This window comes from Haliotis cracherodii, unplaced genomic scaffold (genome assembly GCF_022045235.1).
Source record: "Haliotis cracherodii isolate W230 unplaced genomic scaffold, xgHalCrac1.p SCAF_16, whole genome shotgun sequence".
Lineage (NCBI taxonomy): Eukaryota > Metazoa > Mollusca > Gastropoda > Lepetellida > Haliotidae > Haliotis > Haliotis cracherodii.
The window spans coordinates 23,839,832-23,867,785 of record NW_027266271.1 but is presented as its reverse complement, the minus strand read 5'-3'; the positions used below and the strand labels follow the sequence as shown (position 1 = coordinate 23,867,785).

The 27,954-nt window shown below is 38.4% G+C and overlaps 1 protein-coding gene across 4 annotated transcripts in view; it reads left to right on the top strand.

Annotated features, from left to right (window-relative positions):
- Positions 1–27,954, top strand: part of LOC139463958 (serine/threonine-protein kinase DCLK3-like) — an 87,390-nt gene that overhangs the window by 34,107 nt on the left and 25,329 nt on the right. The window contains exons 1-2 of one of the 4 annotated variants that reach the window (XM_071245427.1): positions 3,521–3,546; positions 6,291–6,791. In XM_071245427.1, the coding sequence (XP_071101528.1) occupies positions 6,380–6,791 (412 nt within the window). In that variant the 5' untranslated portion in view covers positions 3,521–3,546; positions 6,291–6,379. Of the gene's footprint in view, positions 1–3,520; positions 3,547–6,290; positions 6,792–17,419; positions 18,311–27,550; positions 27,614–27,954 lie in introns of those variants that run through there. The other 3 variants (XM_071245426.1, XM_071245425.1, XM_071245428.1) reach the window with 3 other exon arrangements.

Genomic DNA, 27,954 nt, shown 5'->3' with positions numbered 1-27,954 from the left:
TAGAAATGAGCTTCAGACCAGAGACATCCCCCCGGAATACCGAAGTCAATGTCCTGTAGGTGCTGTCTCGCCCGGGTCAGGAAGCTGGACGCAACCAACCATACTGAAAACATGAATCAATAGGAAGAAAACTGTTCTTGCATGGTTGGCGAATTAAATGTTTGCAGGTATGCGTATATAGTAGGGGTGTCACGATAAATCGAAATATCGATATATTGCTATTTGTAAGCACTTAAATTGAATAAACCGATTGTTAAATCAGTTTCCGATCAATAGTATCGATTTCAGTTAGGAATATTGATAGTTTCGATTGTATTTAATACATGCAATGCTGTTTACATTTGTTTTCCTTTTGATCAAGAGTGGTAGTAATTTACACATGGTAATGTGGAAGTTTCTTTTTCTTAAATTATTAGGGTAAAGAAAAAACAAATCAGTCATATCTCAAACTTTACTTTATATTTGTTATCACCAAGACAACAACCACTACCACTATGTGCTGACCTGCCACATAGTGTTTTTTTTTTGTATGTATATATCTACATGTATAAAATAAAATTGTAAAAACTGCAAGCCATCGACTCCAAGTTGTCACTTTCTACTGGGAACCATACACCGACCCCTCGCGTATACATACAAGTATGCAAATTATTCATTAGCAACGTCAAGTGTGTCTGCATCACACATGCACCAACTCGTTGGGTGAGACAAGTGAGACAATTATATCACAGTTAACTATTCAAATACCTGACCTAGAAAATCATGACCATATCAGTCATTATGAGGAAGGCCATGCTTGCTGACAGAGGAGAAAGATTAAACAGACTGAAACATAAGCAGCAAGAGTCATCGTGAGTGAATGTTGTTTTATGCTCCGGACAGTGATGGTCCAGCTGCATCACAGCAGCCTGTATAGTTTAGTATGGGCCTGGCATACCAGTGGGGGACAGCTGCGTCACAGCAGTCTGTATAGTTTAGTATGGGCCTGGCATACCAGTGGGGGACAGCTGCATCACAGCAGTCTGTATAGTTTAGTATGGGCCTGGCATACCAGTGGGGGACAGCTGCATCACAGCAGCCTGAATAGTTTAGAATGGGCCTGGCATACCAGTGGGGGACAACTACGTCACAGCAGTCTGTATAGTTTAGTATGGGCCTGGCATACCAGTGGGGGACAGCTGCGTCACAGCAGTCTGTATAGTTTAGTATGGGCCTGGCATACCAGTGGGGGACAGCTGCGTCACAGCAGTCTGTATAGTTTAGAATGGGCCTGGCATACCAGTGGGGGACTGCTGCATCACAGCAGCCTGTATAGTTTAGTATGGGCCTGGCATACCAGTGGGGGACTGCTGCATCACAGCAGCCTGTATAGTTTAGTATGGGCCTGGCATACCAGTGGGGGACAGCTGCGTCACAGCAGTCTGTATAGTTTAGAATGGGCCTGGCATACCAGTGGGGGACTGCTGCATCACAGCAGCCTGTATAGTTTAGTATGGGCCTGGCATACCAGTGGGGGACAGCTGCGTCACAGCAGTCTGTATAGTTTAGTATGGGCCTGGCATACCAGTGGGGGACAACTACGTCACAGCAGCCTGTATAGTTTAGTATGGGCCTGGCATACCAGTGGGGGACAGCTGCGTCACAGCAGCCTGTATAGTTTAGTATGGGCCTGGCATACCAGTGGGGGACAACTACGTCACAGCAGTCTGTATAGTTTAGTATGGGCCTGGCATACCAGTGGGGGACTGCTGCATCACAGCAGCCTGTATAGTTTAGTATGGGCCTGGCATACCAGTGGGGGACAACTACGTCACAGCAGTCTGTATAGTTTAGTATGGGCCTGGCATACCAGTGGGGGACAGCTGCGTCACAGCAGCCTGTATAGTTTAGTATGGGCCTGGCATACCAGTGGGGGACAACTACGTCACAGCAGTCTGTATAGTTTAGTATGGGCCTGGCATACCAGTGGGGGACTGCTGCATCACAGCAGCCTGTATAGTTTAGTATGGGCCTGGTGTACTGTGGGGGACAGCTGCGTCACAGCAGCCTGTATAGTTTAGAATGGGCCTGGCATACCAGTGGGGGACTGCTGCATCACAGCAGTCTGTATAGTTTAGTATGGGCCTGGCATACCAGTGGGGGACAACTACGTCACAGCAGTCTGTATAGTTTAGTATGGGCCTGGCATACCAGTGGGGGACAACTACGTCACAGCAGCCTGTATAGTTTAGTATGGGCCTGGCATACCAGTGGGGGACAGCTGCGTCACAGCAGTCTGTATAGTTTAGTATGGGCCTGGCATACCAGTGGGGGACAACTACGTCACAGCAGTCTGTATAGTTTAGTATGGGCCTGGCATACCAGTGGGGAACAACTACGTCACAGCAGTCTGTATAGTTTAGTATGGGCCTGGCATACCAGTGGGGGACAGCTGCATCACAGCAGCCTGTATAGTTTAGTATGGGCCTGGCATACCAGTGTACTGCTGGGGCAGGGACAAGTCCTAATTTCCTACCCTGGTCCCCAGCCCACCCAGTACCTGCTGTAAGTCCCAAGTTCGGTACAAAATGTCTGATTGGAAATTGTTTAATCGAGGCCTTTGTAAAAATTAATTAGATACACATTTAAAAGAATTTTATCATGCACACACTGAAGTTTACTGAAGCTTTATCCTTATCCAAATATTTAAAAGGAATGTGTGCATAGTCAGAAAGAACATTACTGACTTTTAGTGTAATCAATGAATTTTATTGTTGTTGCCATTTTAGAAAATATCACATGACTAACCACAGGTCCGGGTAGTCCTGTGGGTACCCGGGTCCTTCTCACAACCCACCTGACCCAAATACAGATATATTTCTAAATAAGATGAATGTATTTCTGGGACTAAATTTCAGTCTATGGGGACTGGTTCTGCCCTGAGTCTCCACAGTGGGACTCACAACAGATATGTATAAGTGTTCCGACTGTTGTTCAGAGAAATCTGTTGATATTGGTTCTCTCTAACCATCAGGTAATGGGCTTTTCATGGTAATGACTTCATTGTTGAATGCTTTGTTGACAACTGTTTACAAGTTGAAGTGAGACAATTTGAAACCTTTTGTTCCCATATTGATTGTTAAATGGCTTTCCTTGCACTCCCGATGATATTTGTACAAAATCGTTTATTAATATGATGCGGCTGAATCATTTCAGCTTTTGGTAATGGGGAAATGTTGTCATGGATATGGCACTTATCTGAATGGCATTTTTTCACAAATTACCTCAAACAACTACATAAAAATTGAGGTCTGTGCATCAATTCTTGTTAGCAGCATAGGCCTCAGTGCATGGATCTCTCCTAGGCAGTGTATTGATTAAAAAAATGATTGTAAAACATCAAATCTGTTTTTTGTCTGAATGGCTGTTTTCATTATCAAGCAGAAGGGGCTTGTGAATGGCCATAGTGATTGAGGCATTTCAAGTTTGGTGTTAGTATGTTAAGCAGTCTTGAGGAGGATAGTACACCTGAAATGACAGACTTCGATTACCATCCTGGCAGTGTTGGTTTGTACTTTGATAGTTATTTTTTCACTTGTTAGTCATTGGTTATCGGTATTTGAGGATCTTGAAAATGTCCTGTATTTATGTTATTTGTTTTATGAAATGTCTTTTATTTATTTTTATTTATTTAAATTAATGTAAAAATTTACATCATTGTAGAGATGCTCTTGACATATGCCAGCAGTTCACTTGTGTGGAGAATTGCAATATACGTTATTACTTTTATTGAAGGCATACACCAGGAAAAAAGTCAAATGCCAGCAATAGAAACTAACAGTTTTAGTCCAGTAGTCCGTATAATGATAACATATAGCAAAACCCTTAAAAAGGGAAAATTTCTACTAGTCCTTATGATACCTTAACTAATGGGCAGTTTGACAAGGACTACAGGACTAGTGCCAATTTTTAATGCTGAAATGCCCCCTGCTATTTTGGCCATGAGTTTTGAAACCTATGTGCATCTATGGCATAGAAACCAGAGTAATTATCTGTTGATAAATGAAGTCAAGAATTTATAATATTGGTGGACATTTCATTGTGTGTATTATTGACAGTGTTGGTACATGACTTCAGTATTGAGCTGTAGGGTGTCACAGACAGTAGTGGCTGGCAAGGTGTTGCCCAAAATGACTGATATGATTTCCTGTGATGAGGTTGTCAATAGCATCTATAGCGTCCATGTTCCTGGATCAGACCGGAAGTTCCTGAATCAGACCGGACGTTCCTGGATCAGACCAGACTTTCCTGGGGTAGGGTTTGCCATTCTTGGTGCAATGATTGTATTAATTCTGTAGATAGGCTATTGGTGGATTCATTTTCTGAATTTTATGCCCCAGGATGTCCCAGATGTGTTACAGCAGGTTGAAATCTGGATTCATGGCGGGCAAAGGAATGGTCAGGATGGCATTCTGTGAAAGGAACTATTATCTTTTGAAAACAGTGTGGCCTCATGTTGTCATCCATGTAGACAGATCTATCAGCCGGATGATGGTTGTCACAATGTGGTACAACCTGCCAATTCAGGACTTGCCACCTGTACCTGTCACCTGTCATATTCCCCTGAACAGTTACGATGTCCAGCTTGCAATTAGTGGACAGGCAAACTTCCTAATGACTGATCCATGCCAAGGAGACTGTGGGACAAATGTTCCTCGGATACTTGATTTCTCAATGTCTGTGATGACATTTGTCTCTGGGGCATCCTGTTCTTCAGGCAGGTGCTTGTGGAAGAGGGTTGTTGCTTACCCAGGTGAGGTGAGGTGAAATGGGGTTTAACGTCGCGTCCAAGATTATTGCACTTATATAGCGACGTTCATGTATGTGTGTGTGTTTGTGTGTACTAGTCCGACCTGATGCCGATTTATAGTGCTAGCTCCCTGAGATACCATGCTGCAGTTTAACATGAATACCCCACTCAGACACAGTATACTGACTCTGAGCCGACCAGTCCTTGTTTTAGACCCTTAATGCCGAGCGCCAGACAGGGTAACAACAAGTACCATCTATTAACGTCTTTTGGTGTGACGCGGTCGGGGATCTAACCCCGGACCTTCCGCTCTTCGGGCGGACGCTCTACCACTAGACCACGGAGGCGGTCGTTGCCTACCCAAGTGGAACTGGTAGTGACCTGCCTGTGCTGTTTCACACAAGACCGTGCAGACCCGGGACTGTCTTAACCTCATTAGGTGGCCATGTTTCTGTGCCAATCTGCTTATATCTGAATGCTTGTAAGAAAGCTGATGACCAACAGCTTAAGTTGAAGGACTTTCCTACATTAATCATGCTCTTTGATTGCCACCTTTCACCATCAGATAATTTCCTACAAGCAATTATGAACAAGAATTAAGAATAATTTCAACTTGTATATGGATTTAGTGTTAATTGCATTTTTAACGAGTAGTGTGTAGAATGTTGCACATGGTTTGCAAGCCAGGACCTCTAGCAAACGTTGACCTCTTAGCTGTGGTTAAACATTCATGTCATTACCAAATGATCTTACCAGTTCCGTCTGAGGACATCATGTGATAGTGATTAACTTCTCCATGGGGAGCTTAACTTTTCGAGTTGTATATGTACATATGTAACATTAACATGACTGAATGATTAAAGGATTGAATGGTGAATTCAATTCATTATTTGATGACCACACATGACTCATGGTGGTGTCAGATCCAATAATTGTGAATGGAGAGGAGGTAAGGTGTCCAGATTAATATTTTCATTATTTTACAATGCATATATGATTTAAGAAGTATCATTTGTATGGCTTCTTAAAATGGGGAGGGGCGGTCAGGTAGCCTAGTGGCTAAAGCGTTCGCTCGTCACGCCGAAGACCCGGGTTTGATTCCTGACATGGGTACAATGTGTGAAGCCCATTTCTGGTGTCCCCCGCCGTCATATTGCTGGAATATTGCAAAAAGCGGCTTAAAACCATACTCACTCACTCACTCACTCTTAAAATGGAACTCTATGGATCAATGCTTGTTGAACAATGTGAAAGAAGTTTGTTCCTGCTTAAAATGTAATAATGAAACTAGTTACCATCATGCCATAAACAGTTAGCAGTCTTCTGTCCTTGTCCAATGTCGGTCATAACAGTGTACATGTTTTCTTCATGTGATGAGAATAGTTATTTCCAGTTGTGGTTCGGGTTGCCTTTTAGGGGTAATTGGGTAGAGGAAAAAAGCAATTATTATGTATGATGATATGTGACACTGATGATAATGGGACAATTACTCCATTTATAGGTCAAAGGATGTTGACGTTTGGAAGTGGAAGAATGGACATCAACTTTGACCCTGGCTTTTGTTCACTGTGACCTGCATCGTCGACACAAATGACCATGTCAAGTCCAGTCCAGATGGCATTGCCAGAGTTGTCACACCGGATGCACAATGCAGGGATGTCTCAGGCGCACAGGGACATCACAGATGAGCGGTACCATAACCTCAGAAGACCCCGAAAAGTCCGCTTTTATGTGAACGGTGATCGCTACTTCAAGGGGAAGAGAATGTACATAACTCCACATCGCTACCTCAACTTCAATGATCTGTTGAATGACCTAACAGGGAAGCTGCCCAATAGTGTCAGCCTCCCTTATGGCGTGAGACAGATCTTCACACCAAACCAAGGCCAGCGGATCCTTGAGATAGAAGACTTGCAGGATGGAGAGGCGTATGTTTGTGCTGGGTTTGAAGGCTTCAAGGGACTCAAATATGGCAAGGCAGAATTGGAACCTTGGTCGGTTGGTGAGTACCAATTTAGTTTATGCAATGTAGAATTGAGTTTGTGAAGAGGCCTTTGTTCATTGCACATTGCAACATGTGATATGTTATCCTTTCTTGAACAATTCCATTAAAATCAGATCTTAGTTCTTGCTACCACCATGGCATTGTTAAACCCAGAAAAAAGGGTAAGACGAATACCTCAAGAACACAGTTAACTATTCAAATGCATGACTACTGCTGAACAAAGATCTGAGGACATCATATTGTGGGTCAGAAAGACCTTTCATACAACCAATCACCATATCGTGAAAGGGACAGTCAGAATGTGTTTTTTCATCATGAAACCTCAAAAAGGTTAACACAGGGTAGTCCAGATGACAGTTATGGACTGTATGACTGATTCCGTCAAAATAATCGTCTATGTCTCGCTTGAATTGGATAAACATTTGAAACAGAGGAAACTTTCTATTGCACGTGTAAAGTACTGCTATGCAATCTTTGAAACATAGTTTTCAAATATTTAATCTAGAACTTTGTCAAAATATTTTTCAAATGTAGTCTGGAATAGAAGTCACCGTTTTGAAACTAGTGGTGTTTAGTTCGAGAAAGCCGTTTTCTGATTGGCTCCCTGTAAGTCATTTTATTGGTCAGTCAAAGTTTGTGAAATGTCGTTCTGGTGTGACCTGTAATTAGATATTCTCAGATCTTTGTGTAGCGGTAGCAAGCACTAAGATCTGATTTTAATGAGATTATTCGTGGAACAGCTCAATGTACTTGAAAACTTGTTATCAATTTTATATGTGTATGTGTTATGCTTGTGAAGTTACTTGACATTTTGTACAGGGTGATGTTGTCTTTCAACAAACCTTCAGCAACATTTGTCTGCCATGGTTGACATTAACCAACTTTGAAATAATTTGACATGTACTGTTTACATAACGACTGACAATATGCTTGGTAATATGTTCCAAACATATTCAGTTTACGGTAGGGTGTACGTAGCAGTTTGCCTTTCCCATGTTGGATTAAATTCACATGTGTTCGTTTGATTTGTTTCATATTCACATATTTAATCGATCTTCTATCACGGCTGTCAGGAAGTCTTCAGAGCCTCAACCATTGCTGTCTACATTTACAAGGGGTGGGCTTTGGGTGGCATTTTAGGGGGACAGTTTGGGGGGACAGTTTGGGGGGACTTTTTAAACTGACTTTGATAGACTGTTCTAAGACCAGACATTTGACCCAAGTATGATCCTTGCAATGGCCAGCCAGGACCGTACCCTTATGGGTTTCTCTGAAGTGGTAGATCTCGTGTCACATCGTATAGACCAACATCAGGCTCACACAGTGTGACACGGCATTAAACCGAACTCATTCACGTGAGATGCCTTATGCCAAATATATGAAGATAATTTATCAGATATAATTCAAGTAATGAGGACAGTCATGAAAGGTTTGTAAAGTCTCCATGACACAGCCTACTGACATGTCAGAAACAAGAACCATCTCCCTTGGGTCAGTATTGTCGTGCCATCAATACTGCCAGGCAATTCAAAATACTGTAGGTGAATTAGTCCTAGGAATTAAGACAATGTTGTTTCAAGGATCCACTGCAGAGCCGATCCTTTGGCTTCTTACAGACATCGGAAGTGGCCAGCTCATAGCCCAGGGTATTATTGGCCTCCTATAGATTGGCACTGCAATTAACTGTCCTGGCAGAAATGTTTTCCTGTAATATTAGTTAATCCTCTCAGCATGGGGCAGGCAGAGATTATTGATAGGTGGGACTCACCTGATGAAGGCATAGAAGATGTATAGAATTATTGCTAATGCTGTTAGCCCAATATAAAGTAATTGTTCCATTCTGATCCAACTGTTTAGAAAATGAGAGCTGGTAGGTATTTTGTTTGGTGGCTTTTTAATTTTTATTAAACAAACTGTTGAAGGCATCTGTGTACATTAAATGTCGATGGATGTGATTCACATGAAGCATGGATGTTTTGTAGGACTGTAGGTGTATGGTGTATTTCATCAAGTATTTAACAAGGCAACACACATTGGGATTTTCTCCATTTGCAGGTATTTGGGGACAATACAATGATGCGAGATAGGGTGCAGTGCAGGGTTCAATCTAGGAATTTTATTTATGTGAAAATTTCATATATTCTAGAGGTACACCCACATTTACCCATACAGCAAAATGTCAAAATGCCCCATTGTGTTTGAAAATCTGGGCGGCTAAAAGCACAAGGACCCACCCTAGAATTATCCCTGACAGTGGAACCTCATAACTGGGTCTCAACCACTCCTAATCTGAACCACAGTTTGTCTGGCTCACATGTGATTACTTAAATACAGATGACCTATCTGGTGAGTGAGTGAGTGAGTTGGGTTTAACCCCGCTTTTAACAGTATTCCAGTTATATCGCGGCGTGTCAGCTTACTGTGGGAGGAAAGCCCGAGTGATGTAGGTCTCAGACGTTTACCACTTCGGTGAAACCCACGAGCACGGGTATGGTGCTGACAAACCTAGAAACATAATCGGGGCGAACCAGGATTTGAACCCACAATCATAGGTTTCTGGCGTGCCCAAGGGACGCAACTCTGCACAGCGAATCGCGGCGCCTTAGACGACAGGGCCACCCGTGCCCCCAGATGAGCTATTGCTGACTAGAGCATCAATGAGAAGTAGAAAACAAAGACTAATGGCCTCTGTATTTCTTCAAGCGATGGAATATTTCAGAGAAATTTATTGAAATGTGAAGTAAACAAACTACTTTGAAACTTTGGTAGAAATAACCAGTAGAAATCCATTCATATCTTTTTGGTCATTGAAAGTATCTTCCATGTTTTAAGTTGTATTTTGAGCATTTTCAGAATTCGGACTTATAGGTGTTTTTGAATATTTGAACCCAGGTATTTTATTTGAAACCATATAATATTTAGAGTTTGGCTGTACGACAGTTTGAGAAAAAAGTTGTGCTGATCAGGTAATCTCATAAATATCACATCATATACTCTGATAGGCCTCCATAGGTTATTGCATCAGGTTCAATCAGTATCAAGGGTTCTAATTCTCTCTGCGAGTGAGCATTCGGACAAGCAGATCTGATTTCTGTATGTCAAAAATGAAGTTATATGGCCAGTTCTCAATGGAAATAATGAAAGGCAACATGATTATATTGTTATGGATATTTTATATAAGCTGTCACTTTTCAGTATTTACACCCAAAAGTTTATACCGTAGAAGGAATATTTGTGTTCTGTGTTGGTTTTCATTTGTTACAATACAAATTTCCAAATTGAGATGGTAAAGATATGAAGCTGAATCATTGTTGAAAGCTGATATCTGATTGTCTCAAGAACCCACACACCCTTTATTTTAACTGTGTGGTCAAAGTTTGCTTATGGTTCACCTGATATAACCTTCTGTGGACCGCTAGTCAGGTCTTCAGTGAAATACCGTATCAGAGTAATAGATCTGTTTGTTTGTTTTTTAACGCCGAACTCAGCAATATTCCAGCTATATGACGGCAGTCTGTTAATAATAAAATCTGGACCAGACAATCCAGTGATTGACATCATGAAGTAATAGATCTGATTTTAATGTGATTGGATGATCAGGCTGAATATATCTTATATTTTTCATATATCACCTTGACTTTCATCCTTGACTTTGAATGCATCCGTGATAGTCTGTTTGTTCGGAAGTGGGAACTTAAAATTGCAACATGTATCCTTATTATCATTTGTTTAAGGTTTGTTTCAGCTTAGGAGTGATCCTTACAGCTTATTCTGGCAGCTTGTCACTTCCTTAGCAACACAGTAACAGGGACTCGGGACAGAAGTAGATACAGATTTATTGCAAAACTCTGCCTAGTTAGGTCAGAAAAATTAATCTCAATGTTTTAGAGTATGTGTGTATTGTGCTTGATCTCAAATACACGATCTGCGGCTGTTATTGACAGACTTATTCTATATTGCAATGTTGATTAAGCAAGTGTGGTATGGAGATTTGCTGATAAGCTGGGTTGTACAGTGGGCTCGGTGACCTTGAACTGGTTGGCAATGGAAATATGCCATTTGTGATCAATAAAGAATAATGATATCTTGTAGCATGTGAGAGTTTATAACAACATACCAGAGTTATACACCAGTCTTGTATTACAACATACCAGACTTATACACACATCAGAGTTATACACCAGACCTGTATTACAACATACCAGAGTTATTCACCAGTCTTGCATTACAACATACCAGAGTTATTCACCAGTCTTGTATTACAACATACCAGAGTTATTCACCAGTCTTGCATTACAACATACCAGAGTTATACACATATCCGAGTTATACACCAGTCTTGTATTACAACATACAAGAGTTATTGACCAGTCTTGCATTACAACATACCAGAGTTATACAACAGTCCTGTATTACAACATACCAGAGTTATACACCAGTCCTGTATTACAACATACCAGAGTTATACACCTGTACTGTATTACAACATATCCGAGTTATACACCAGTCTTGTATTACAACATACAAGAGTTATTGACCAGTCTTGCATTACAACATACCAGAGTTATACAACAGTCCTGTATTACAACATAACAGAGTTATACACCAGTCCTGTATTACAACATACCAGAGTTATACACCTGTACTGTATTACAACATACCAGAGTTATACACCAGTCTTGTATTACAACATACCACAGTCATACACCAGTCCTGTATCAAACATACCACAGTTATACACCAGTCTTGTATTAAACATACCAGAGTTATACACCAGTCTTGTATTAAACATACCAGAGTTATACAACAGTCCTGTATTACAACATACCACAGTTATACACCAGTCCTGTATTAAACATACCAGAGTTATACAACAGTCCTGTATTACAACATACCACAGTTATACACCAGTCCTGTATTAAACATACCAGAGTTATACAACAGTCCTGTATTACAACATATCACAGTTATACAACAGTCTTGTATTAAACATACCACAGTTATACACCAGTCCTGTATTACAACATACAAGAGTTATTGACCAGTCTTGCATTACAACATACCAGAGTTATACAACAGTCCTGTATTACAACATACCAGAGTTATACACCAGTCCTGTATTACAACATACCAGAGTTATACACCTGTACTGTATTACAACATACCAGAGTTATACACCAGTCTTGTATTACAACATACCACAGTCATACACCAGTCCTGTATTAAACATACCACAGTTATACACCAGTCTTGTATTAAACATACCACAGTTATACACCAGTCTTGTATTAAACATACCAGAGTTATACAACAGTCCTGTATTACAACATACCACAGTTATACACCAGTCCTGTATTAAACATACCAGAGTTATACAACAGTCCTGTATTACAACATACCACAGTTATACACCAGTCCTGTATTAAACATACCAGAGTTATACAACAGTCCTGTATTACAACATATCACAGTTATACAACAGTCTTGTATTAAGCATACCACAGTTATACACCAGTCCTGTATTAAACATACCAGAGTTATACAACAGTCCTGTATTACAACATACCAGAGTTATACACCAGTCCTGTATTACAACATACCAGAGTTATACACCAGTCTTGTATTAAACATACCAGAGTTATACAACAGTCCTGTATTAAACATACTAGAGTTATACACCAGTCCTGTATTACAACATATCACAGTTATACAACAGTCTTGTATTAAACATACCACAGTTATACACCAGTCCTGTATTAAACATACCAGAGTTATACAACAGTCCTGTATTACAACATACCAGAGTTATACACCAGTCCTGTATTACAACATACCAGAGTTATACACCAGTCTTGTATTAAACATACCAGAGTTATACAACAGTCCTGTATTAAACATACTAGAGTTATACACCAGTCCTGTATTACAACATACAACAGTCATTGATTAAATTATGTGCAATATAGATTATATAGGTTATACAAGCATCCTAAATAAAATAAAATTTTATGGAAGGTTTTAAACAATTGACCCTCTGTAGGCTGAATAAAAAATTGTTACATCAAAAAGAAGTTTCTGTGACTTCAAAATATCAATTTTATTAGATAATACTAAAACTTGGGACTGATGCTCATGTTAGATTTTAAGAAACAGGCAAACAATTCTGATTCCACGGAATTTTGGAATTCTTTTTCTTTTCCCCTAAGTCCTGTTCTTGTTATGTACTGGATACGTTGGAGGTACTGTATGTTTATAAATACATGGGAATAACACAACAGCCCCATAAAGTGCAAGTCAAGTCATGCTGTAGACATGTGCGGGAGAAGATCATTAGACTAAATAATTGTCCACCATCACCAGCATAAGGAGAACATTAAATCCAGAGAGATGATAGACCTTTTAGAATTACCAAGTGATCACCTCAAAATCAATGAAGTGATTGTTTTGTTAAGGGTTTAATTGGGTAGTTGTACAGCAAATAACAGTGTAGTTGTAGCTTGATCTTACCAGGAATGGATTACTTGATGCAGTAGTATTAACATCATTCTTAGAGTCACATATATCGTTCCTTAAAGTATTTATATATATATCTACTGCTCACATGGTTAATATGTGTTTCTTGTACAGATTACTAGTACTTATATGGTAGGCTCTTTAAGGAGATGGACCGTGAAGATCCGGTGTAGAATAGGTCTTCAGCAACCCATGCTAATTACCATAAAAGGCGCTTTTGCTTGTTGTAAGAGGCAACTAACAGGATCAGTGGTCAGGCCCACTGACTTGGTTGTTGCATATCATTGTATGACAGTTGCATGGATCAATGCTCATGATGTCAATCACTGGGTTGTCCGGTCCAGACTCAATTATTGACAGACTGCCTCACTGCCATCATAAACAAACAAAAACAAACTTGAAAAGATGAAAAGCTTTTCATAGATATGTCTATGTAATAACTCTTTACAGTAGATAAAAGTAAAATGTAATTTTATAAACAAATCAATTTCAAAATTTGAAGCATAAGAGTGTTAAATTTTCAAGGATTATTTTAAAACATGGAATCATCTTTCAAATGTATAAGGCACCTGAATAAGAATATTGTTCATTTACTCAATAAACTTCTACTTTCTGTTGCAATGCTAAATCAGCTGGGATGTTTGAAGCCAGCCCTAAAAGGACTGATGTCTATACTGACAAGAGTTGTCTCCCTTCACATGCCATCCCACCAAATGTCATCCCTGTAGGTAGTCGTCCTGACTTATTGCAATAAGCATGCAACTATCTGTTGTTATTTAAGTTTTATGCATTATTGTTGTTTTTGTATAGAATAACGAATTGTTGTGATTTGTTTCTGTCAAAATTACAAATTTATTTCAATTTTAGGAAAATCAAAGAAATACATAGATGCGCCTTTGGGAAAATCAAAGCTAAAGTGTTTGTTACTGCACTGTGAAGATATCCGATATCAAAACATTGTGGCTGAAATTGACAATTGGATGAATAGATCTGCAAAAACATCAGTCCCTGATATAATAATATGCTTTTCTGAAAATATGTCAGCTCCACAAATTGATAATTTGGATATTCTGTTTGTTTTACTAGACAGCAGGCGACTGTGACCTAGAGGTCAAAGGCCCCACAATCAGCTGTGGAAAGTATTTTGAAAACCATGCACAGCTGCAAATTTTATGTCGGAGAGAGGGCAAGCTTAGTTCAAATGCTGTAGCAAAACAATAAAACATTCTGCGATAACATGTTATAAAACTTTACAACTTTAATTGTATTATCTGTTACAGTCTGAATTTTCATGTACTCTAAACAATACTATTGTGTGCGTGTTTGATCGTAAAACAACCTGAAAACAGCCTTCACACTGAACTGTGATTCTTACCTTTGCACCAGTGATTCAGTTATCGATGCCTCACATCACTACTTTGGTTATTTAAAATGCAAAGATCAAAAGAATTTAAATCTACATCCATTATTGTCATACATACTAAAGCATAGATTCACCATTTTATAATATTAATACTACAAGATATTGTCATACCTGCATGGGGTACCTCAGTGTGGATTTGTTGACATGTTATTCCCGGTGTTAACGTGCTAGCAGTAAGATACTCAGTGTCTGCATGTATAATACACAATTCCTTCTTAGACTTCCACACAACTGGTTGTGTTGCTCCTAATAAGCTAATGACTCCCAGTTAGACCTGGTTTAGATTCTGACCCATTTCTGGTGTCCCCCGATTGGATATTGCTGGAATATTTCTAAAAGCACCTTAAAGGGGAAGTGTACACGCAAAAATCACTTTCTTTCTTTTTCTAAACAAAACGCAATTTTATAATTAGTTAGTATCTGTGTTTGAAAATATACACTCATTTTTTTTCACAGTGAAAGTAGGAAGCTCACAACAGTGTAAAAGTGATATGCCGTTATGAGGCCTTCGTTTTACGAGCGAAATAGGCCTGAGTTATCCCCCTTAGATTATGACGTAATTGGTGCCAATTCAACTGGGTCCCTGTCTATTCTCAACGCAAAAGATATCAAGGACCAGTTTGCGGTAAAACAACATGGTCTACGACACACTCCGGCGCAGTGGTGACTCAGCATAACACAATTCTGGATGGCATCTGAGATGCTAGAATCACAAAACTGTACCTACACCACGTGAAGCGGCTCTAACAAAGCATGATGACGTCATAATGTTTATCAATTGGCACCAATGACGTCATATTGCAAGGGACATAAGCCATGGTGTTTTTGTTATGGAAATAGAACACTTGGTAAATGTGAAAAATATAAATCGTTTTAGTGCAAAAAATATGTTAATTAAATATGATGTTTTTATATTTTTGTCTGTGACACTTCTATGTTAACACTTTTAATGTGGAAAAAGTACAAGAAAAAAAGGTTCATTTCCGTGTGAACTTGCCCTTTAAACACTGGTTAATGTTCAATTGAAATAAGTGTTTATCGAGCAATTTATATGTGTCATGACATGCTAACTGATTGTTGTTTATATGACGGTCTATTGTTGTCACTGATACTGACAGAGCCTCTGGCATGTTCAAATAATTTCCTTCAAATCTTTCCCATATACTGAAGAAAAAACATGCAATTGCATGACTTTCCATTTTTTTAATGTGAATTATTCTCCAATAAGAAAGTCGTCAGTGAGTATGGTTTCATGCCGCTTATAGCAATATTCCGGCAATATCACGTCAGGGACTCAGAGATAGGGTTCACACATTGTACCCATGTGGAGATCGAACCCGGGTTTCAGCATGACAAGCGAATGCTTAACCACTTGGCAAAACCACCACCCAATAAGAAAGTAGACAAGCCATTACGATCACCGAGACAACATTGTGACAGGCCAGATCACTGGAGGAACTATGCCGACTGCCCCAACTCGACAGACATCTTTGACCTTCTCTGTGATTAGCCATTGATAATCTTGACAAAGCTTGTCACAGTTAAACACAAATGTCTCCTTCAGATTCCATTGCCTGTCAAGATCATTTGAATATGACATAAAAGACTCAATACCCTGATTGTCAATTCAATACCAGCTCTTGCCTCTTTTGGATTTAAATGGATCTGTATTGTAAAGAAATCATTGTGAGTGTGGTTGGGAAACCATGTCATTTTTTCATCAATATTGGTTGATAATTTTGGAGTTGTTATGCCTCTTTGTTTGCACTGAGTGTGTCATTTGAAGCTGAATAATTCAACAGTTAAAGGGGGGCTCTCCCTCTTTATTAGTAGACAGTCTTGTTATGGCATTCACTATGTGATCATGCGAGTTGATCGTCTAGGTTTGTTGATAGGGACTCACAGTGTAAGCTTATGGAGGACGGTTGACTGGAGCCATGTTGGAAACTGAAATCATTTTGACTGATTTCCGAAAGTATACCTCCCAATGGGTGTTCCAGTGGGAGTTTGTGTCATGTGATACTGATCGAGAATCCAGGATGATATGTGATTTACGCCACTACTTTCAGGGCAAAAACTGTGTAGTTTGAACCACAAACATGGGAGTGTACTTCGGAAGAAATCTTTTTCAAATATCTGGAATTATCAAACAGAGGCAATATTATATTAGGAAGATGATGTGGTGTTCATTTGTTAGATAATTCAGTCATGTCTCGTGAAGGAATTGTAAGTGTCTTTGAAAGTTATCTCATTTGTTAGTCCTTTGTGTATACACAGTATGCTGATATTAGGTTTCAACCCTGGGAATTATTTCCACTCATGTAATGTATGCAATTAGCCTATATACAGCCATGCTGATGATTCGTTTTATCTTGTAATGGTGGAAATTAGAACATTTGAGATGAAATTGGCAAGGGTATTATACTTACAGAAAAAAGAAATAATTACAGTGATTGATGATATTGGGCAGTTTAATTGGCCGCCTATATTGCGTTACTCAAAGCCAATACGAAATTGAGAAAATGCTCTTGATAATGAACATTATTGACACCTTATCTGCATTCAAGGAAAGCAGCTTTTTTCTTATTTGAAGTTAATTATGTGGGGCTATTCTTATCAACTCAGTATCACACGTCAGAAGTAAGGTAGGTGTTCTAATCCATATACGACTACAGGAAGCAGGTGATGGTGTACTTTTCATAGGTTATATATCTTCATTTGATACCTTTTGAGATTGAGATAAAAATGAATATGGAGTACCTAAAGAAAGATTATCGGTTTAGAATGTATCAACAACAACCAAGAAGGTTATCTGCCAAACGTGGCCGAAACATATTGGGCAAGGAACATGGTTCCAATGAAAATAAGCCTTGGTTTGGTATTTACAAGAAGCAAGCTGGGGTTAAGGCACAGGGCTATCGCTATGGGTATCACAGATTGTACAGTGAATCAGAAGACTTCAATGAAGATGATATTGAAGGTCCGTTGGACTATGTAGCAGGTTATGGAAAGTTAAAAATAGGTGGACAGCATTTCAATAATGGCGTCTATGGTGCAAGACAATATCCATCACAGTACATCAGTACTGAAAGTGATCATCAAAAGCAAGAAGAATCTGGAAGTTTGGACATTATGTCTGGCAGACGTCATGAATATGGCAAAGAGACAGACAAGTATCACAGCTATGATCGGCATAGACAGGGAAGTGTCCATGATAGTCAGGGAGTTGATGGTGTTGTGGGTAGTCCTAGAGTCAAGGATGAGTCTCTCCGTGGTCCGGGAAAGGATGTCAAGAAGAGCAGAAGCCATTATTATAATGGTGCATATGGAAGAGAATCAGTAACATTGAAAAATAAAGGGCAGGATAAAGTGTGCAGTATGAAGAAGAAGAAGAGGAGGCGTCCAGCTGGCCCATTTGGGCCTGAGAAGGGGCGGAAGGGAAGGCTCAGTTCTGCTGACAGTAAAAAACCTAAAGGTGCTGAAGACTCTCCCCGAAGCCTTAAAAAGGACTATGATAGTGAGGTGGATATTGGACCAGATGCTCCTCTGTTGTACAGGAAATACATCTGGGGCAGGAAGAGTAAGTTTATGCTTTATTTCTTGTCATATTATTCGAGGTGAATCTAAAACAAATCAACTCCTGTTAAAGTGGCTTAAAACCCAACTTACTGATACTTTTGGAGAAAAGGAATGTTATACCATCCTATGGCTTTTGTCTTGCTGTTTGCATGAGGAGGAGCCTTGATATGGAGTATGGTCTGCATTACATTCTCTGTGTTAGACGTGGCCACTAGTTCGCAAGTCCAAAGACCAGCGGAAATCAGAAAGTCTGCCTGTTTTCCTCCAAAATCTTTGTTATTTTACACGAATCACTTGTCTGAAATAAGCTTTGGACTAGTTGGATGTAACTTTGGGTGTCAGTGTTCTGACCTTCGCTATATAACATCTATTATGTATTTAGACATCTTATGGTTTCTATCATGGGTTCAAATCCTGGTTTATTTAGAAGCTTTACGGAAATTGTGAGCAAACAAAATACTGCCTAATATCTAAACGACATAACTATATATCAAATGGAGTTATATGCATATGTATAATGACATACATTCAATGCCAAAAATAGCATGCTGTAAATGACAGAAACTTATTTTTCTCTATGACGTCAAAAGGCAACAGAGAGGTTTCAAACGTACAAAGAAAAGGGGGTGTAACTCTGCTATGCTTAGCACTAGTATATTGTGACTCAGGTCAGTTGGTGAAAATTAGCTATGGGTGAGGACAATATATTTTCTTGTTGTTTTGTTCACGAGGAACCAAACTATTCCAACACAAATATCTATAAAGAAACTGTATACGTTTAGTTATAAAAAAACCCCATAAGAAATGATGAAATCGTACTTCATCAAAAAGAGGTAATAGAGAAATGGATGGCCCTATCTAACCTATAACTTAGTCCTTACAATCCAACATTCTCCTGATTGTGTAAGTGTAATTTGACTTACGTTGCACCATTATTAATTAATAGCCTTATCTTAAAATGTGGTGAAATATCAACAAAATAACACCATTCTATTTGACGTCATGGCTGGTTTTATGTCTTTGATAGCGTCGGAAAAAGAGGACACCTGTATTTTGATTAATATATATCTCCCCTAATTTTCGTTCATGGTATGGGAAATCTGGATGTGTAAAACTGAATTTGACGCTTTTTTGACACAACATAAAATGTATGCTTTCACCAGGTAAATAATGTATTGAATATATAAACAATTAGATAGTTTATAGTGTATCTTAATTGGACAAGACACACACCTGTTTGGCATCAATTTACGTAATAAAATACCCAAAAGTATATTTCAAAACAACCGAAATTATATTCAATATTGGACATATATTTGTTCATTTTTATGTTATTATCCCTCACCCCAACGAAGTTGACGGGGGATATAGAAATGGGTTCTATCCGTGTGCGTGCGTGCGTGCGTACGTGCGAGTACGTACTGTTAAATAATTACTTACAAAACTTTGCATGTTTACCAGACACATACTGAACTGGTGCCTTTTGCTATTTAGGAGTTTTATAAATTTTTATTTTTTACGTTTCCATTACAACAAGTTGGACTTAGGTTCTATAGGGTAGAGTTTGTTTTTGGAGCATAACTCAAAACCCATTCAATACTTTCCAACAAAAACTGTGCATGTTTACCAGACACATACTGGACTGGTGCCTCTTGCAATTTAGGAATTTTAGAAATTTTTATTGTTTATGTTTCCATGACAACAAGTTGAATTTAAGTTTTAATATAGGATTGGTTTACTTAAGTAGTATAAAAAATAAACTGTTAAATATTTCCTTGCCAAACATTGCATGTCTTTATATAAAGCGCATACTGAACTAGTGTCATTTGATATCAAGGAGTTTTAGAAATGTTTATTTTAGAATTTCCATTGCAGCTATTTTGACATGGGCTAAGAGAAATGTTGGGTCAGTTACCTGGTTTGGGACCATAGCGTGTTAAAATGGGCGGGGGATATAGATGAATTTGTCAACTATACGCTTGTTATTTCTCTTCATCTCGTCTCAGAATTACACTATAAAAGATGCGAAAAATGCTCTATTGGTATAGAATTATCAGGATAATTGTATATGGTTGAACCAAGGGGGTACATGGCATGGGTTTTATTTTTTAACTTTTTTACAATTCCTGGAGAAATAAATAAAAAGTTCAATTTCCTGTGATCACAATATTGAAAAAAGAATGAACCAATTGATTATATAAAGCAAAACGAGAGGAATAATTCGTAAAATGTTTGTGGCTAACGCGCACCTGGCGAATCGTTAGATATCACTGTTCTGTGTTTCAAACGACATAAAAAAAATAATTCCAAGATCAAGACAATTCTTTCAGAAATGTGTGCATGCATTTTAACGAAAAATATTATCCATTTTGTTAAAGTAATATATTCAGTTTTAGTTATAAAATAAAATGAAACGGCTATTCGTGGACATTGGTTATATGAACTTATAATATTGACTATTACACATTCCAAGTTATACGTACATGCTGCAGTTACATTTACATTTCATCTTGTAACGCTTGTCCAAAGGAAAGAAATACTGTATTCGACACTATAAACTGTGATTTTGTAAACACTACCCAAAATGGCGGAAAGTTCACTTTGGCGCCATGTTTGCGTATTTTCCAAAACATTCTAAACGATTCTTGGGTTATCATCAACGTTTTGGAATGATAATTGGTAACTTCATAAAAGACAGAAATCACTCATATGTTATTTATGAAATTCATTTCTCTGAGTAAATATTCAAAATTTAGATTTCAAAACATACTGTAAATAACACTATGACTGGTGATTAGTAATGTGAAAAAAATGGCGACATTTACGATGTACTTAATTTTCAGAGGTCATTTTCAGTACTTTTGCTTGGCTTATAGTGCCAGTGGATGATATCACAGAACGGGGAATTTCCCACCTTATTCAAAAGTGTGAAGTATATCTGTGTGGGTGATGTATTTTGAATTTTATTCGGCTTCAAATTGAGGGTTGTAGAGGAGGGACATATATGTCCCTCCTGCATCCAGGGGGTTAAACCAACTCACACCCTCACTAATGGTTTTGAATCATCTGTAAAGGAACATTTCTGTGGCAGAAATATTCATTCCCATTATTTTACAGCGTCACGCCTGTGAATGCGACAGATACATTCTGGATGTGTGCCCAGGATGACATTGTATTCTTATTGGGCATGTGTCCACAAGTCATCTAGCCTGTTGTTTTTCTCATGTGTGTTTCAGTACGGACTTAATTATCACTATTCTCTTCTACCAGTAACATAAGATTTACATTTATGGTTAGGATTAGAGTTAGGATAGTGATATTTTTACGAAATCTAACTTTCTCATTATATATAATACTTTTGGCTATGATCATCTTCCCGAGGCAAGGGAGTTAACTGACTGTAAAACTAGGCTGGAATTGCTGGGCTGGATCGTTGCGCCACCAGTGTCTATTACCAATTATGTCCCTTCTAAGCCTCTCCTATGGACCAATCAGATTCCATCTCTCGTATCACTTGCGTTTGTTTCACACAAAATGGTGGCGCCCAGTCAGGACGATCTGATCGATAATCAAGATCTATATTGTGATAAAACAGGTCTTACATCGCGAAATGCATCAAATCACGTGAGCACCTTGATTAAAAACATGAAAGGATTTGGAAAATATCTGCTGACAACGAATTGGCGATGCACATGCTTTGCTAATCCTGCAATCTATCGAAATCTGCACGACAGTTTACGAACCGGATTTTGATTTCGGTGCGCGATTTTGATTGGACTATGCATAGACTAGTTAGTCCAGACAAAACGTAACTCCATAATACCAGCCTAGTTCAGCAAGGGTGGAAACTGGACTTTTACAGTCAGTTAACTCCTTTGCCTCGGGAAGGTGGGCTCTCATATGGTAAGATCTGAGAGTCTAAAACTGATTCTTGGTTGGTATAGGTCCCCAGCAACCTGTACTTGACATACGAGGTGACTTAATGGATCCAGTATTTTGGCTCAGTGACGAGGTTGATTATGTGTCATCTTACCTTCAATGTGTGGGACGTTGCTCAGTTATTGGTTTGTGTGGGTCAAACTTGATTATTTACAGGCATCCATCATATAGCTGGAATATTACTGAGTTCGACATTAACCAACAAGCAAGCAAACAAGCAAGCAAACAAAAACATATGTGCTTAATGTTCTGAAAGGGTCTTTCTTGGAACAACTAATACAACAATAAAAATATAGTTAACAAATATTCCCATTTGCAAACCATACTGTTGTACTGTATGACCTCTAGCAAGTTGAAGCAAGCCCACATTGTGACATGTTGTATGCTGTTGGGCAATCTGGGATGTATGGTGTCTGGTAAGTCAGTTGAAGTGTTGCCGCCACCGCAGTCGCCCTTAGTCAGAATAGATTACGAGGAACACTGGGATTTGGGTTCAGGGTTTTATCTGTGTGTAGATAATGGAAGGACGTTTCTTTTCGCTGTTCAATGGATCTATGTTTAGTTTGATTTAGTTTATTATCCACTGATAAGCTTTCAGTATTTCCGACTTCTTTGTCTCGGAAATATGAATCTGTTTTTCCCTTGAATGTATCTTGGGAATTTAGGCTTGGCTTGTTTTTGTTGTTAGAAATTGGTTCCTGAATCTTGTATAAAAAGTAGAATATCTTCGAGTTTAAATGATTTATTTCTATGTGAGAAACATGTCAAGGGAGAAATTGAGTGCTGTATAAATAGTCTTTTTTTTAGAGAGATTTTTATGTCTCACATTTATCAGCTTGTTATCATCTTGACAAGGTCATCAAATTTTCTCCTTGCATCTCATTTATTTTGTAATACTGATTTACATATTATTGGTGATAGATAGGAATGAATACTTTCATGTATTTTCTTTGCAAGATTGGATCTTTTAGTTTTTGGATTATCAGTAATAGAATAGTTCTTCTTTGAAATATCCGTACAGTGAAAACAAGACAGATATCTCTTATGTGCGCCATTTTAAAAATATGTCTTGTCGATTTGTGTAAGACCCACCTTCTATGTTAATTGAATTATGAGCTGATTGCGAATCACTAGATTGGACCCTTAAAGGCTTGAAAACAGCAATGAATCGTCAACTATCACCAAGCACTAACTTGTTATCCTTCTGAAGTAAGACAAGTTCTATGGATGAACAACTTCTTTCTTACAATTAGTGCGACGTTTCGGTGTAGATCCTAACACCTTTATCAAGCAAGATAAACACCGAAACGTTGCACTAATTGTAATAAAGAAGTTGTTCATCCATAGAACTTGTCTTACTTCATCACACCAACTTCTAAATGCCACTTAAAGTTGTTATCCTTCTCTTTCCCATTTCACTTACACTGCAAGCAAATGAAGCAAACGAGCTTGACAATGTCATATTTGGCTTTAAGATTACAAATGAATTGTTTAGAATGTCTGTTGCAGCCTACCCAACAGACACATGTCCATTAAAGGTGAAATTAGCTACTGTTTCTGGCCGTCTTGTCCTGCAGTGAACCATGGGGAAATATTGGCCATTATTGCTACTATGCACGACTGTTACCAGACAAAGTTTAAGAGCTTCATAATGACATGTCGTGTTATTTGGTTTATTACTTTGCACACAGTGTAAGTCTCCAGTGTCTATTGTAGCTACACGACAGGTCAGTAAATTATGACCGACAACTTGTTTGGTTACGCTGGCCATTGGTGGTTGTCAGCGAAGTTGTTCTGATGTTCTGTTCAACAAATTAAAGCAACAAAATCCTTTCCATAATTCAGAGGTCCATTGTCCAACTCAAACTATGTAATGAACATCCGTTCATGAATCAATATCAATTAAAAAGTGATGACACCGGGTGATTGTGGAGAATAATGATTTCCAGACAGACGTCATCTTTGGTCTTTCGAGAGAGAGGAATCATCAGGCATTAGGGATTCTGAAATCTTGATACAATCCATTGTCAGAGCGCCAGATAACTTTTTGAGTAATTGAGTTTTTACTCTAGGGTTTCTATTTTAATTGGGTTACTACATTTGTCATTGGGGTAACCAATATTTTTTCACTCATCTATTCATCACTCTATTGGGTTTTTCCCCAAAATTAGTGATCATTTTAAGATTTAAAAAAAAATGAAATAATGTTTTAGATGGACATAACTGTTCTAAATATATATAGGCTTGACTTGGAAAGTAAATCAGCTTGTAATTGTGTTTTGGAAATTAGCTCCTTTGTACACCATTGAAAAAGTTTCATTGGGTATTTATGCATGTTGTTTTTAAACATTTGAGTTCTTCATTTAATGCTGTACGCAATTTAATTGAAAGTAATTGGGTTATGAATATTTTTGGCGGTATTTTACGCAAGTATGCAGCTTATCTGTAGCCCTGCATCGTGCATATTTTCACTGTAAGTGGACCTTCATTACTCTGGTAGCAATATTCCAGTTATCGTACTATTGAGCAGGGGATGCGAGACATGGACTTCCCACAGTGTTCCTATGTGGGGACTCAAAGTCTGGTTTTCAGTGTAACAACATTGTTGACCACCCTTTAAGGGAAAGTGAGTTGAAATAGGGTTTAATGCCTCCTAACATAGCGATGTTTATACATGTGCATATAATACAAAAGTTACTACTCCCTTCTTGTCATCCATGTTTCATGGTATAACCCTACACCTGTGTTTTTGTTCCCTTCCCTTGATGCTCAGTTAATGACATTATTACAGATAATGGTAGAACCACTCAGACTACCTGACAAAGACGTTGCAAAATAACTCAATAATGTTCACCCCTCCCTCTGTGGGTGTCGACCGCCTCCGTGGTCTTGTGGTAGAGCGTCCGCCCGGAGAGCGGAAGGTTTGGGGTTCAATTCCCGGCCGCGTCATACCAAAAGACGTTAAAATATGGTACTTCTTGTTACCCTGTCTGGCGTTCGGCATTAAGGGGCTAAAACAAGGACTGGTCGGCTCGGAGTCAGTATACTGTGTCTGGGTGGGGTATTCATGTTAAACTGCGGCATGGTATCTCAGTGAGATAGCACTATAAATCGGCATCAGTCCGGTCTAGTACAAGCAGCCACACACACACACACACATGTGCATGCATGTCGCTATATAAGTGCAATAATCTTGGACCCGACGTTAAACCCAATTTCAACTCACCTCACCTCTGAGGGTGTCAAGGATATACAGCAGTTAGTGGTTTGCATTTGGCATTTCTTGTGTTTGGGGTAATTATTCAATCTAAGATTGGGTTATACGTCCAGGTCTGATGTGATGAATGTATTACATGTTATGTAATATGCACGTGGCAGCACAGCAAGAGAGGAATAATCAGTGGAGTTGCCAAGAAACATTGATTAAAGGATTAACCGATAATACATTGATTCATAAATTACTGTTATCTTGCAAAGTGGATTTGTCAAGAGTAAGTGTTTATATGTGTAGGTTTACTTAAGAAGATAGAATACACCTAAACCTGGGCATGGAGTGCCTATGTAAAAACAACATACTTTGTTCAAAGGATTAGCAAATCATACGCTGCTTATTATTATCTAAATCAGTGGATTTTTATAAAGAACGGTGGACATCATGAACATAGTTGTCACGTGTGCTATCTCAGCTGACCAATGGGACTTGACCCCTCTGTGAAACACCTGAAACAAACCTACGTGATCAGTTGAGAGATGAAGACAGGTTATAATTTTTTAATATCCCAAAACACTATGTCTATTTTTGTATGTTACGTTGTTACGAAGACACATGACACATACAGATTCAGCTATATGGGATATTGGTCCTTTGTGTAGATATTGACAGATACATTCCTTGAACAAGGTAACTGCCTAATATTTAATAGAACCTTTATCGGTTGTAATAAGGATATTTGCATTCTGTTTTCATTCATTTGCTGTAGAATAGCCCTCAACGGTGACTGATCAAATTGTTCCATAACACATATCCAGCAATTGATATTAGTTGTTCCAAAATGCTATGTTAATGATTATCATTATTATAATATATATAGTTGCAACCAAAATAATTCGATATTAGAATATATTATTTCTGGTAAAAAAATAGTTTCAGATACGATTCATCCGATCATTGTATCAAAATTCTTTGAAGTTATATTCATTGGGTATTTTTTAACCGAATCAACAGTAGATTGGGGAAAAAAAATATGGGTACAGCAGCTTAGTTTAGGAACAAATACACATGGTATCCTTTATAAAACAATGCCAAGTAGAACAGAAAATAGAATTTACATGGTAAATCATCATGTCAAGTCGTAATTTATCTCAAATTAAACATTTTTATTGACCAAGTTTGTTATCACCTGTTCTTTTACCTGAATTCTCTGAAGGGATACTATGTAGTTTTTTTATTGTACTTGAAATGATGTTGATGGATAGCTTCACCCTTTCAAGTTGTGTATGCGTTTATCAAAAACATATGTCAGTAAGGCTGTGGTTCTTTATTGTATACCTTTGTTATGATATATGGGTTCTCATTCTTCGATCCTCTGATATGTGTTGCTTAGCATAGTGCAGCGAGAATAGCGCTGAACACAAGTCGAACCAGTCAGAATTATAGACCATAATGAGCACATTAATTTTGAATCCGAGAAGAAAAAAAGATTTCCTTTGAGCTTAAGTGGCAGAGCGACAGGATTACTTAATATCAAAGAGTAATTGATCCCAGCTTATGAACTCTTCAGCATTGAACCAGTGTTTACAGAGATCTTCAATTAGCACCGAAACTTTGAATTTAATGTTTGTTTTCTGGAAACATTGAACACAAAACTAAAATCTAGATGTTCAAGAAAATCCTTCAGATTCTTGGACATTGCATGTATAATGTTCCCAATCTAAGAAGCTGGATATAGCCAGCACTGTATTGCCCCTTCAATAGAAAATGAACCTATTTTTCTGTGTGATTGGATCTACATAAAGCCAGGCATTATGTTGGTTGGCACAGAGCTATTACAAGTGTCCTGTTATAAAGGGGTTTACGGGTGTGTTGTTATAGTGAGGCTTATCTACTTGTGCGGGTAATCTCAGCCAGCATGGGGAGAAGGGAACAGATTTTATCATGGCACAGAATAGAATGGCTTTAGGATACAGACTTTGTGAAAGTTGGTCGCTTTTGTTCTTGTGGGCTCTGTCACTTGTTGGCAGTTATAAATGACAGACATCTTGAGGAGTGTGTACGCTTCAAGTTGTGGATATTTCTAAATGGCGTGGCAATGTGTTGAAACAAAGACTGGCCAGGTATTGGATCTACATACATTATTCACTGAAGGTAAGTATGATTGATATATAATTGACTTAAATTCAGCTGTTCTTTGAAGGAATGTGTAAGCAAGTCGACTGTTTGACTTCTGTGTGCATTCATTGGAATTCTGGATTGGATACAGGTAGTTTAGGCATATATCACTTCTGATTGTTGTGATAGAGACCCTCATTCATTGCTGGTGTACACAGTCAGTAAACAGGTAGGTGCTAGTTATCAACATATTGAAATTCTCATTAATTGGACATAGTTTATGAATTATTACAGTAGTTTAACATGCATTATTACAGTAGTTTAACATGCATTATTACAGTAGTTTAACATGCATTTGTTAAATGAGCTTGAAACCT